At 37.4% G+C, this 14613-nt stretch overlaps 2 protein-coding genes across 2 annotated transcripts in view; both read right to left on the reverse strand.

The window, feature by feature from the left end:
- Positions 1 to 14: 14 nt before the first annotated feature.
- LOC591328 (ATP synthase subunit d, mitochondrial) lies at positions 15 to 4662 on the reverse strand. The gene is made up of 5 exons (XM_790896.4): positions 4450 to 4662; positions 3127 to 3223; positions 2197 to 2268; positions 1524 to 1586; positions 15 to 793 (listed from the first exon to the last, which is right to left on the reverse strand). Exons 1-5 carry the CDS (start codon positions 4569 to 4571, stop codon positions 662 to 664), a joined length of 486 nt encoding a protein of 161 aa, XP_795989.4. The 5' UTR covers positions 4572 to 4662; the 3' UTR covers positions 15 to 661.
- A 2677-nt stretch (positions 4663 to 7339) lies between these two features.
- The window catches only part of LOC574958 (F-box/LRR-repeat protein 16), a 37658-nt gene continuing 30384 nt past the window's right edge, over positions 7340 to 14613 (reverse strand). Inside the window, exons 2-3 of the mRNA XM_775367.5 lie at positions 12374 to 12522; positions 7340 to 11862 (exon numbers count right to left, since the gene is read on the reverse strand). Of these exons, the coding sequence (XP_780460.2) occupies positions 11714 to 11862; positions 12374 to 12522 (298 nt within the window). The 3' untranslated portion in view covers positions 7340 to 11713. The remainder of the gene's footprint in view (positions 11863 to 12373; positions 12523 to 14613) is intronic.

Here is a 14613-nt window from a genome sequence, read left to right on the forward strand (position 1 = left end):
TCAGGTCAATATCGTTTTCAAGTTATATCAGCTTTATTCCAATATTGAATAAAATATGTAGACACATTCTCAATGTAACAAGCATTCACTCTGTCCCCATGTTATCATTCCAAATCTGCAAACCATCATCTGTAACCATCTACAAATATTGGGGATAGCCACAGTAAATTACACAGAATGAGATTTAATTTGAATCATATTCTCAATCATTTTGGACCAAAATAAAGGAGGCCATGGAGTTTAAAGCATGAGAAATTGTTAAAGGAATACAGTCATTCACTCATGGTATATGCACAAAGAGCTTGATCATATTACTCTCTGATCTTTTTCAAAGCGGGTGAGATTGTAAAAGATCGACGAAATGATATATTATACATATTTATCAAAAGTAGACCATCCTTTAGAAAGCTCTTTAAAATGTGCAATACAAAGTGTAGTATGAACTAAAGTACACGTCCACAGCACTTTGTTATGTACATGTAAATCCCAAAATAATTTGTTTGGACATTTCTTTGGGACACAAAGAGCTCACTCCGAAAATTATTGGACCTCTCTGACAAATAAATGAGGGCTTTTTCAGGAAATGGCAAAGCATACATGCTTGAATAAATCTCTTTAGCATTTTAAGATATCATTGGTCTAGGTTGAGGGTATGTTGAGGTTATAACTCTGCAAGGTTGATGTGTGGCCACCATGGGTACTTCTCCTTCATCTTCTTGCCCTCGGTGAACATCTCATCAAACTCCTCGATCGTCAGCTCCTCGAAGGGTATCATGCTCTCAAGCTTGTTGAACTGTGAGGGGGGGGGGGGGGAGACGGCAAACAGAAAAGAATTGTCGATGAGCAAGTTGCAGACAAAGAACCGCATCCATGAAACCGACACAAACACAACTTTGTCAACAATCCCCTGCAATGCCCTTTTTGCTATTTTTAATGTGTGTTTCAATGGAAGGTCAGCAAACTTGTACTTGCGATGGCTACATGAAAACATGACCTGGTAACAAGCATCTTTCTAATTTTAATTTCAGTGAAATAATGAAGTCATTTAAGAATCATCGTCAAACAAACAACTTCTAAATTAGAGATTGGTGATTTCAGAAACTTGATTTCAACTACACTTCTATCAGCTTCTCATGAAGGAGATGATTCGTGAATTATGAGGCAGTTTAATATAAATGATATGAAGTTTTATTAGATTGTGTGTTGCAACTATAACATGTTACATGGTTGTAATCCACACAATCTAATCCACACAAATGTAAAAGACTAAAGTGCTATGCAAGAACAATATTTTCATAAGGCATTAATTCTTATCTTACATATTTTTAACAGTTTAAAGAGTGACTGCACTACTTGTAAGCCTCTATATATAGCCAACACTACCTAAGTGGTACCCGTTGATCCCCCTTGGTCCCCTTTTTTTAATGTTAGTTGAGAGCTAATTTGATGAGATAAATTAAATGTGAAATGTTTTTGTAATCTATTTTGAGAGGGTTAAGAGCGGTATGCAGTTTAAATCTTACCTCTTGTGTGTATTTTGCAATGCGCTCATTTGAAGCCTTGACAAAGTCTGCTGCCATCACATCCTGGAAAATAAAAACGAGCAAAAACATTTAATGCTCAATCCTAAACTGCAGCAACATTTTCAAAGTCCTCATCGAAAATGAGAGAAAAGAGAGAGAGAGAGATTAACAGCACATGACAGATCATAAATGTCATTGAAAATTTACATTAATGTCGTGAAACAGATCAAGTTTTAAAATTGTGTGTGATGTCTGCATAATCTTCTGAATATACCTTCTAATTTTGATGGTGATGGTGAAGGGAAGGGCTGTATATGTCAAATAAATCCTAAAAATCACACTTTCATTCACAGTATGAGAAGATTATACTTCGAAATATCTGCTACATTAAAATTTCTGTAGGGACAACATTTCTGAAGGTCAAATGGCAAATTCAAGGTCAAGCAACTACATGTTTCTAGCACAATTGAAAGTAATTAAATCTACAACATTCTGCATTGTCTTTTCACTAATTTCTTTCTTATATGTCTTAGCATTTGCACATAGCATAACTCACAAATCCTCTGTTCAGAGCCCAGAGGGTGTTATCTCTTCGAGCACACAAGTTTATTCCCTTTTGACTGCAAACAGATGAAACAAACTTGATTTTATTGATATTCTTCTGTAGGCTTACCATTTCTTTCTCCTGCTTGTTGATGTGATCAGACTGTGTATCAGCTGGGTATGGAACCTTCAGTGCACTGAACTAGAAGGAAAAAGATATACCAACATGAGGTTTGGTAAATGAATTCATCTCATTACTGCGTACAAGTTATGAAAAAAAACAAGATATTCTGATAAATATAAATATCATGCAATTGTTTAACAATCATAACATCACATCAGTTTTCCAGAAAATGTAAACACGCGATATTTCCAAACATGTCAATGGCTGATAGAGGATATGTTACATTTGTGTTAGCAAGCACTCACGCAATAATTATCATATTTTTTTAAATATCAAGGCAACAGTATGTACAGGAAAATTATCACACAGTTCTAGAGGCCTGAAGCACTTGAGTTCAACCCTCATCCTTAGATGACAACCATTTTATCATTGCAGCCATATCATATAGGTGATGTAAATGAGTACCCGGTAGGAAGAAATTCCTTGAATGTTTTAGCGCCTTATTATGGCAGCTCAGCTACAGCCAGGGTAATAATATGATACTTTGTATTAAGCGCAGTAGAGTATATTCATATACTGACCGCGCTATATAAATGGACCTATTATTATTATTGATAAGTCCATGTGTGACAAGCAGCATTGGCACTTTACATGTCTGTCTGTCTGGCATTTCAAATATCATACATTGACATATTGTGTTTTTTATGTAAACTAATGTTATTTTGGCTTTTGTTTCTGCTTTTGTTCATGTTTCATTCTTATAGGTAGTTGAGTGTATTTGTTTGCTCAAATTAAAATTTTAAATTGTCATTATTATTATTACTATTATCATTGTTTATATTATTTTGTCTTTCAAATTTATTTTAACTAAATACTAACATACAATAATACAATACAATATATCATGTGAAAAGGTAGAAAATGAAAAATGTTTACCTCTTTCTCAAATTTGTCGACCAGTCCAGCAACAGGTACTGTCTTTTTGTAAGCAGCCCAGTTGGGGGTGGCGGCTTGCTCTGGCATTTGACTCATTCTGGAGAAAATAATAATGATAATAATTCCTACGTATAGATACTACATCTACATGGTGAAACAATATGAAATATGTTGAAACTACATGTATCTGAGGATTTGAGGTAGGAATTTACATACATGTACAAAAATTGGGGCCTTCAACTGCAACTCGAAGTAAAATAGCGTGAGTTTTCGGAGACGGACCTGGGATATTTATACCGTAGTAGTGTGGTGGTGGCAATTCTTTTTATAATTTGTTTTTTGCCACCACCATACATACTACGGTAGAAATATCCCAGGTCCGTCTCCGAAAACCCACGCTATTTTACTTCGAGTTGCAGTTGAAGGCGCCGACTTAATAATAATAATAGTAAACAACGGTGTTTTAAAAACCAAAGATGACTTTACCTCCAAGTCCAAACAGAAATCCGGACATTTGGTCCCAGTTTCTGAGTGGTGAGTTGAGAGTGATTGAGCTGGAAACATTTTTACCCACGATACCATGCTGGCGGCTGGCGCTCTCCCTGGCACGGTTAAGCGTCGGCCTGGACAGTGCCAGGTGACCGGGATTTTTTTTTTTTTTTTTTTTTGTGGCCAAATAATAGAGTACGAGAAATCGTACTCTAGTAGTTGTCAACAGTGCGGGTACTCGAGCATTCAACTACATGTTGCAGCCCTAATAACAACTAATGCCACTGGTATTTACATTTTAAATTAAAACGTATTCATTATGTGCATTACGTGGTCGCTGTGACTCGCGAGTATGGAATCTGTCACTTTTTGTGTGCTACCCAGCTATAATTTGTTAGTAAAAAACCTTGATCCATGCCGTGCAAACATAAAAACCCATACACACAAGTGCAAGCATACATACATAAGTGTTAGACTGTTCAGACAAGACATTCAAGAATTAGAAATCACAGATAAATCATAAAAGAAAACAGTCAACTTAATTTTTTTTTCATTCTTGTCTTAGTTTTGGCTTTTGCGTTTGTTAAAATGTTGATCACATTTATTCTAATAAACACTGAACACACACACCAATGATTAATTGAAAAATATCATTATAATATCATATAAATGAGGTAATAAAATGTGAAGACAATCATGGCTATACCGGCCATAAATGATGCCCCTATCATGTGCGCAAGAAAGAAAAAAAAAACCTTCCTAGGATCCAACACCAAAGCCAGTTAGTGGGACAGGAAAAATTAACTGGGTCGAGGTTTCATAAGAGAGATTTACCTGACATTCAAGGCGTCGAATTTACCCTTCAAGCTATTGAATTGACTCTTCTGATTTGGTGGAACTCTTTCTACGAATGCTGCCCAGTCTACAACAGACTTTCCGACCCTTCTACCTGCCATTTTGCTGAATTTTGTGACTTTGTTCAGCGTAAAAATTTCTGGAAGGTGAATAAAATGGCGACAGGCGAAGAATGCTCTCTTAAAATCGACAGAGGGCGACAAACCTAAATTGGCAAATTATTATGAGCATGAGGAGTGCAGAGTTCAGAGAGAGCAATGAGACCGACTATTTGAAACACTTGTTATATATTCAATACACGCGTCTCAATGGCATATCCTCATTCAAAGGGTTCTTAGCAAATCTAAAAAAAATCTTTTAATTTACATTGGTGACCATGGAGAGGCTGAAAATGGTTAAACTGTCCAGTGTGGCTGACTTATCGGGAAATTTGTCTTTAATAGGCGCCCCTTCAAAAAGTCTTTTGAATTCGATCGGTAGGCTACGTGCTGGTCCCCGGGCTGGTCCCTGGGCTGGTCCCCCCCCCCCCCCCCCCCCCACTCCGTGAACGGAGGGATATCATGCGTGTTCCCAACATGTCCGGTAAAGGGGTACTTTTCACGCACCAAAGTCCGGCTCGTAGTACACAAAAAATCCGGCCCGTATACGTATTGACTTTTATACACACCGGACTTAAGGTGTTTTCATTTAATGAGGGAACAGATATGCGTACCCTAAATAACACTGAGTGGGGGGGGGGGGGGGGGGGGGGGGGGGGGGGGGGGGGGGGGGGTGCTGGTCTAACTAGGTCCTGCAGTGGGACTAACTGAATCAGATCAAGGAAAAGGGCATTCTCCTTTTTCTCTCTCCCTTTATCTCCCTCTCTCTCTCTCTCTCTTTATCTCACATTCTTTCTCTCTTTCTTTCTTTCTCTCTCTTTCACTGTCTCTCTCCAATCGTCACACTTTGTATCATACGCTCAATCTGACTTGCGTGCATAGAACAAATAAGCATTTTCCATGAAAAAGTGAAGTTTTCTAAAATGTGCGTTTCTTTCCAGCATTGGGGCGCCCGGAAGTCACTCGGGTAACATTTCATAAAGTATAATATAAAAAGACCATATGCGAATTTTCTGTACTTTTGTCGGAAAAAATACATTTATCCAGCACAATGTCGTCTCTTTTTGCGTTGGAGAAGAGCAAATAGCGAGTTTCAATCACACTTTGGCCGCTCTCGCAAGCTCTCACTCGTTTCACTGTGGTCAAGAGACTTTGGGGCAAGCGGTTAATGAAAATACTAATCGTTAGCTTACTTCTGGTATCAAACTTATTTTGATTGATTGTATAATTTTGTCGGAATAAAGGAAACAAAAATGCTCGACCAACAACTTATCAGCGTCTAAATTGACCTTTTGACCTTAAATTCCCTGATGCAAGCGCACTAATGACGTGGTCTTTGCTTAATCGGTGTCTTTTATCGTAAAATGCGACACTTTCACAATGTTTATACATCTTTTTTTAATTTTTAGTAAGATATAACATATTTTTTCTGACATCACTGAAGTTTTGGGTTTTATTTAATGAGTAATTTTTAAATAAAAGCCATTTTACTGTTTTGATTTACTGGATCGTACCATTAAAGTCGCAGGGTAGAAAGATGCATTTTCCAACCTCGTCAAATTTAATTTACGTTCCGACATTCTGTTAAATGGGTTCGGGTTGTTAAGAATCCACTGCTTTCTGCTCCAACAAACGTCCACATGCGGAGTCGTTTATCAACTAAATTATTCAAATTTATGGATGCTTCCTAGCTTCCCAGGTGTTTGTGTTGCTGTTGAAGCATTTCATTCACCTGCTATCATTCTTTGTACTCCAATTGCCAGAACGCAAATTTCATTTTGGTTTTATAGTTTCATCGGAGTCGTTTATCAACTATAATGTATTCAAATTTATGAATGCTTCCTCCCCAGGTGTTTGTGGTGTTTATGCATTTCATTCACCTGTTATTATTCTTTGTACTCCAATTGTTAGAATACAAAATGCATTTTGGTTTTATAGTTTTATGCAATAAGTAAGTTAATAAAAGAGTATGTTCTGCACAATAAAAACAATGTGTGTCCCCATTGTACAATGTAATGTGTCCCCTCATTTTGTAATAGTTAATTTACCCATTCACATAATGGAACTACCTGCCCAATGAAGCCAGTGGCCTGTGACCCCTGAGCACTCAACACCGTGATGGAGTCAGTTCGTGCTCAAATTCTTTTATGAGACAAATACAAGCAAACGTTTCCATATGCTCTTTCTCCCTCCTTCCTTTCTCCCACTTCATTGACTTTGTATCCCTCTTTCTCTTTGCACATCCCCATGTCTTTCTGTGGGCTTCTCTCCTCCAGCATCTCTCCCTCCCTCCTCATCTTCCTCTCGGGATTCCATGACATTTGCTCCGGCGACAATTGCTCCGCTGTAAATTTCATACACTAATCGAATGGCTAACTTCAACCCTGGATTCAACACTATACCCTACCCTAAACCTAACCCTAAACCTAACATAAAACCCTATTGAAACCCTAACCCTAACCCTACATCTTAGACGAAATAAAGCCCGGAGCAATTGTCGCAGGAGCAAATGTCGTGTCACCCCTCTCACACATGCATTATCTCTCTCTCTCTCTCTCTCTCTCTCCCCCTTCTCTCTGTCCCCGCCCATCTCACAAACACTGTTACCATCTCTCTCTCTCTCTCTCTCTCTCTCCCTCTCTCCCTCTCTCTCTCAGCCTCCCTCAGTCTCTCCCTCTTTCCGGCCGTAATTATAGGTCCGATCTTAGTATTCACCAAATACCACTGAAATACACTACAAAAAGTAAATAAAAGTCGAGCTACTAATTTCCTTCTTCTTTTGGTCACATTATACTCATAATTTAATGGATAACTTCTGTAGACATGATATCTTCATAATATATAGAATTCAAGAATACTTTCACAATTTTACAAATAAAACACAAGACATCTACCAATCGTCTAAAGCTTTGTAAGTTTTTTTTTGTAGGCATTACAATAAAGATAACACATTTCTGAATAAATTACACTTCAACGGAAAATAACCAGTCATATAAAAATCAAAGTATAAGTGAATTGTCATCTCATGTCCACGGTGGTCAATAATTCTTTCTTTTTATACATGACCCCCAAACTAAGCAGGGTCATTCAAGTAATTCAACACGATTGCAATATGTCCAATAAATAAATTTAGCCTCTTCGTAAAGCTTAGTTATCTCATTGCACCATCAAAGATTAACTTACTTATATAATTTTTAAAGTTACTCTAAGTCGTAAATGCCCGTTGCACAAAATAGAGGCATCGATTTAGGCATTCCCCGCGTCGATGCGCTCAGTTTCTTCCCATGATTCATTAGCGCGATTGATTTTATTAGCGCATTCATGACGCAATCCAACTGACGCCTCGTGTGCAAGGGTCATGACCTTTTGCGGGACCTGACTAAAGCTAAATATTATACAATGAATTTTACATCTTCGTATGACCTTTCGCACCTTTTTTGTCCTGAATTAAATTTAAAATAGTTTCTAGGTTTATCATCCATCGAGCACAGAGATGATTCATATTTTAAAAGCCTTTTTTTTTTAATACGTGAATACTAATTATGTACAGCCTCACAGCCGAATTCATACGAGTTTACACGTGATTTTAAAATACTCTCAAGGATGCTCTACTTAACGATTGCACAAAGATATTAAGAAATGTTGAGCTACAATTAGACATTTTAAAATATGTCTCTGTATTTGTGAGCGCGCTACTTTGGTGTAAATACAAGTAAGACAACAATATGCATGTTCTATTTTTTTTTGCCGACAATCTTTTCGTTTATAGTTTTTTTTATACACGAATTGGTGAACACAAATGATTTAGGGCACAATCAATACATTTCGAGTCAAATATAGCACCTCCTATGTATGTATATATGACATCATATGAATTCAATTGTGGTGTTGGTGAGGTAACCAAATTAACGATTATTTATTTACACCATGCGTCTATAACGAGACAAATGTGTTGATTTTTACAGTGCTTAAAAGACAAGTTGGGACGGTGGTTTTGAATGATATTGAAAATTACCGGGAAATGCGGAAAATGCTGGAAATACACGATGAATGATAATGTATGCCCACAACTTGCAAGGCTATAGGCCTACCACGGCTGAATTTAACATCGTAGTTTTGTACAAAATCTAGGCTATATCGGTTCACATTAAAGTCATCACAAATGCATCTCGAAAAACATAAATTCGAGCAATGCGAGATAAGTGTCATTACAATTGCACTGTCTTTGAATTTACTTAATAAAATATAAAATGTACTCTACATCGTTTACAGTTTTATACAGATTGCCACTGAACGGCAGCAGAGTCAATGGCATGATTCAATCAACGCAATATCTATTTTAATCAATACGTAGCACACAATTTTTGCCTTAATCATTGCAGTCTCGGCAAGATGTTTCACTTATTGATATACGAGTATTTAAACATAGATGTGCGTTAACGAATTGTGACATCAACATACTTCTTCCTCTTTCAATAGATCTGCACATTTTACCTGTATAAATCGATACGACTATATTTCTCCCTTCTTTGCAGGCAGAAATGCCAAGTTGAAACTTGCACTCTCACCCACATGAAGTTAAAATTTGCACACAATGCGATCGCAAAGACTCTCGAAAAATCAACTCAATGGCAACTTTAATGTCCCTAAGAAATCAATTTCGGATTACGTAATACTTCATTGTAATGTTGGCACATTCCAATATAGGTGATGGGCAAGGCTACTGAAATTGCTCAAGGTTGATTTCCCGAAAGTCTTCGCGACCGCGATACAAGTTATCATATTAGGAAGAATGTTGAGTATGCATTCACGCTAAGTAATAACCCAATTTATGAATCTCAATTTGTTGCTACGTATCGTGAATCAATAAGTCTTATTATATCGTTAAGTAGTTTGAAAACAAAATAGAGCCACGGAGACACAGTCTTGTCCAGCAAGAAAACAAGAAATCTATATTGCACAAAAAATTGATAAATATACAGTCAGTGATTTTGATATAGCTATGAGAGTGGCGATTACGCCATGAAGTCAGAGAAGACAAAGCTCGATGTCAAATGGAAGATTTTTTTTTTTCTTCTTTTTAACCATGTTCACCCGTTCCCGTGAATTGAATTCCGCATACAACATTAAGCACTTCCTCGACTGGATGAATATAATAATGACAAACAAAGAAACAACCTACATCAATGATTTGCATAATAACGAAAACACAAAGCAGAAAATAAAGCAACATAGAATCATAATGACAATGATAATGATTATATACATCTGATGGAAAAAGAAATTCTCTCAATAAAATTTAATAGCATTATATATTATTCACAAAATAAAAACGAGATAATCTTCATAACTATATGAATATAAAATGTGTCTGATTCTTTGACAGAAACGTCAATGCATGGTTGATATTGACTGACAGGAAAAGCATACAAATCAAATGCAATATTGCGTTTGCTCTTTCGCCACTTATGTTGCCTGGTTACGAGAGATGTTTTATTCATGTAAGACTAATTTTTCCCTCGAGATTTAAACCAAACCGTTTAACGGGTTTCAATTGTGCTTCTTTCTTCCATTTTTCCAGAGTTTCGTAATTACCTTCATCATCTCTTCTCAATTTTTCATCTTTACCTCTTCTTTCTCTTCCCATTCACTTTCCTCCCTTGCTTCCTCCATCATCCTCTCCCCCTTTTTTTCATCATGCTTTCTTCTTCTCCTCACCATCAGAAACTTCTTAATCTTCTTGTCTTTTCTAGCTTCCCCATCTTTTCTTCTCCCCCGTTTTCTTTTTCCCCGTCTAACATTTACTTTTACAATTTCAATAATTCTCTTCTTCGCTCCTTCATCATGTTAATATTGCTTCTTATCGTCACCACTGTTTGGTATCATTATCACATAATTCCATAACTTCGTTTTTTTTTCTCTTTCGCACAAGCAGGTCCGGAGGTTAAAAGAAAATTTCTGTTCTGTTGTTTTTCTTCTCAAAGGGGAGGGAGTAAAAGGGTGCAGGGGAACTATCATGACCCCCTCATGACCCATCCATATTATAAAGAAGAACCCCTTGTTACATGGGGTTAGAGCATACGGCTTCTAAACGGGAAAGCATTTGAAACAACATTGCAATATTAGTCTACCGATGGCCATCTCAATTTGAAATGGCTGCCGACTCTGAAACTATTTATACTATGAATCAAACGAATCGGGGAAAGGAATACCTCAACAGAAACACAAATGCTGCAGCTTGACGACATTTTACTTTTTCAACTTTCAAACATTGCAAAAACGAATAAACTATATTAACCCGATCGGTGCCATGTTAATTGTTTTAGGATTTGTGGTGAATAAAAGGGGGTTTACTCCTCAATTAATGAGCAACTTCTTAGATCGTGCAAAAAGTTATGAGAGAGAATATTGGTGGGAATGTACTGATAAAATAAAAATTGTATTTTTACATTGAATAAGGTGTGAAGGTAACCTTTACTTCGACTTTAACTTTTAGATTTAGTTGGCGCTCTTTTCCGAGCTCTGTTGCACGCGGGGTGCGTCTTATTTATTAGGTAGTTCGAGTCTGATTTAATGCGTGCATAAAGTGTACGAGTAAGTACGAGTTGCTACGAAGTATGCCGAGCTATCCCGATCGGTTTACCAACTTCTCCGAGCTCTAACGACCCCGAGCTCGGAAATAGACACTACGTCCTTGTTTTCACGAAGTGACGGTAGTGAGGAAAATCGTAACGCAAAGTGAATGCAATTTTTTTTCACTACCGTCACTTCGTGAATGTGTATTTGTAACGTGTTTGAAAAAACCACGAGACATGACGATCTATCCCCGAGTTGTTAGCTCGAGGGCGTTACCTGCATGGAGTTTCACATTTTTCTGCGATTTGCCGAGCTAGCTCGGGGTTTAAAACTCTGCACCAACTCTGGCAAGGTATGGAAGGAGCTATTCATCTTTTCCTCCTTGAGATATACACACTAGTAAATGAGTTCAAAAGCTTGTAATGAGTCAGCACGACTTGTGGCGAGCTATGCAGAGTTGTTCCCGAGTTCTCTACGACTTGAGCCATTTAAGCCGGCAAAAGTAAGTCGACCGATTACTATGAGAGGGGCTTTTCTTCTTTTCATTTTGGGGACGTACACAAAGTGGCTCAATGGATGAGGATGCAAGCAGACAGATTAGCAGAGAAATACTGGAGCAGCTTCGGGGATGCTCCGGGGCAGTTGGTGACTTCTAACTCCTCCATTTGTTTCAGCTGGGCAAGACCTGATAGACCCGACGCAGTGAGAAGAGGGCAACCTAGAAAGAAAAAAATGGAAAATGAATTATAAAAACTTGAATAGAAATAGGTCAGGAAAATGTTTTAAAGCCTTTGAATTATCTGTCTGTCATCAAGGATCTGCATGCATTTTCTTAGCCCTATTAGTGATAGGCCTATAATAACGTTGTGTTCCTTAGTATGTGGCATTATTTAATCAGTAAGGCTGGTGTAGAGGAATGTTTCCAAAAAAAATTACCACAACGCTAACCCTTGCCCCAATGTTGTTGAATACTGTTCACCGACGTACAGGAACTCAATAGGCAACGGTCTGAAAATCTCAGAAATGCCAAAGGTATAAAATCTTTTTCCGTTGGGGAAGGGGGAGGGGTAAATACAATGTTGTGAGCATTTATAGCTTTTATGTGTTCATGGTATGTTATAACATGAACGTGCCCCCTCTCCTGGATCTGCCCCCCCCCCCCCCTCTCCTGGATCATAACCTGATTTCACATCCTACGTCGATAGAGTATCCTTTTGTCATAACCTTACCTGCAACGGAGAGCACCAAAAGACTCTTCATGCCGTACAGATGCTGAAGTCCAAAATCCTGAACCTGACAGCACCATCGGAGGTATAGCGCCCTCAAACATCCCATGGTGGCGAGGAATCCAACCCCTGTATCTGTGATTCTGACACATCTGTAAGACAAAAAAGAGAAGGGAAAATGAAAAATCATATGTTTAGTGCTTATCTTTTGTCGATACTATCACTATCTCGTTAGTAATATAGCATAATACGGGAAACATCTTTCATTCAAACGCGCAATGCGGGATCAAATGGAATTATAAAGAAAATATAAGGTCTTATTTGTTGGGGTTAGGACGACTTATATTGAAATTGACTTTAAGAACTGGATTAAAAACAACTCACAACATAAGGAATAGAGCTAGTAGTGGTAGAAATAGTAGAAGTAGTGCGCGAAATGAATTTGCAATAGTGCTCGCCGGCATTACCATATACATGAACAAATTAGTATTTCAGAAATGGTACATCTGGATTGGTCTATATAGAGCCATTAATAACTATAAAGGTACTGTTTTCTTAGAGTTGAAAAAGAAAGATAAAAACATAAAACACGAAATATGAATAAACATGCACAAAATATTACAAACATTAAATGATATCAAATTCCCTTCCCTACCCGATGATATACCCCGTCTCAATCTATTGCAGGGATGCATAGGTCTGTTGAGAGCTATAGAGACTTTAATTCTACGTTTAAATGGTTTGAGCGAACGTCCTTGTGGCGTGTGGTCCAAAGATTCCACGCACCTCCTCTGTCTCTTCTCTCCCCCCCCCTCTCTCTCTCTCTCTCTCTCTTTCTCTCTCCTCTCTCTCCCTCTCTCTCTCCCTCTCACCCTTTCCCTCCCTCTTCCTGAATTCAATTACGAAAAAATAAAAATAATAATATCCCTGAAGGATAATTTATAAAAAAATCTAAGAAGACTCGGGTTGCCAATGATGGTTATAAGTGTCCAATAATAAATAAGAGGTCTGTTCTTACGTAGATGCCCTTTACTTTTGCCTTATCCTCATCACCATGGTAAATGTTTCCATGGAAACATAACGCGGAAAATAATGTGATTTAGACGCATATCAGGGAGAGGTTCGGAAACCGGATTATATTTTATTTTCTCTTGAGTCGTTTTTGTTGTTGGTTTTTTTTTTTTGCCTTTGTCTGTATAAAAAGGACAGTGCAGCTGTTCCGATTCTTTAGATTGCGTAATTGCAATCTTTGTGCTGAAGATGGTTATTAATAATCTGAGAAAATGATTAAATCTTATGTTGGGCTGCCTGACAAACACGAGACCTAAAGACACGAGTTGGGTGCTGATTTACAATCTGCGCATGCATGCATGGGCAGATAAAGGTCATTTACACCAAACTGTAAAACCCACGGAGACGAATACTGGATTCGTGCTCATGAAGGCTGTGTAATCATTATTCATTTATTCAGTTATTCACCGATGGTACATTCTCTGATACGCATGTCTATTAAGGTATTCTTCTCAAGGGGGCAAACAAAAGGTTTTCATGAAGCAATTCCATCACTTAGACAGTGGTTGTTCTAAAATGCACAGAGTGGGACGTCTCCATGATTGTGTAAAAGATCTGTGGATATATTTTGGTGGTCATTGTACCAAAGCTAACTTCAAACTATCATGTGTATGTATGTTAATATAGAGTTGAAACTTCATCATTATTTGATTTGATTTGATTGGGAGAAAGCAAGATATAATGGATAAATACATAAATCAATAAATAAATACATTACATAGATAAATAAATTAATAAAATCTGTGTTGTAATACACAATTTTATAACCCTGAAAGGATGGATTTGTAAACACGACCGTGTTTCAAAAGGGGGGTTTGGAATACTACATGGGGGAATACATACATCGATGCTAATTACTTTATCTTCAGCAATATAAGTGTGTCAACTTGCAATTCGTCATTATTTACATCTTTGTCTTTGTTCAATTATGTGCTTTTATGTTTGCTTAAATAATCTCATTTTAACGGTTCATCAAGGATTATTTATTTGGGAATTGTTTGTTTATTGCATATACAAGAAGTTCACAAATGTTATAATCAAAATCTTTATATTCTACCACAGCTACTGAAAAATATCAACCTCGCATTAAACAGAAACAAATGATTGGTGTTATACCACGTTCATGGTAATTATATTTTTATCCAAACTCGCCCACACAGCGGAAATGATAT

This window comes from Strongylocentrotus purpuratus, unplaced genomic scaffold (assembly GCF_000002235.5).
Source record: "Strongylocentrotus purpuratus isolate Spur 01 unplaced genomic scaffold, Spur_5.0 spur5_scaffold_14, whole genome shotgun sequence".
Lineage (NCBI taxonomy): Eukaryota > Metazoa > Echinodermata > Echinoidea > Camarodonta > Strongylocentrotidae > Strongylocentrotus > Strongylocentrotus purpuratus.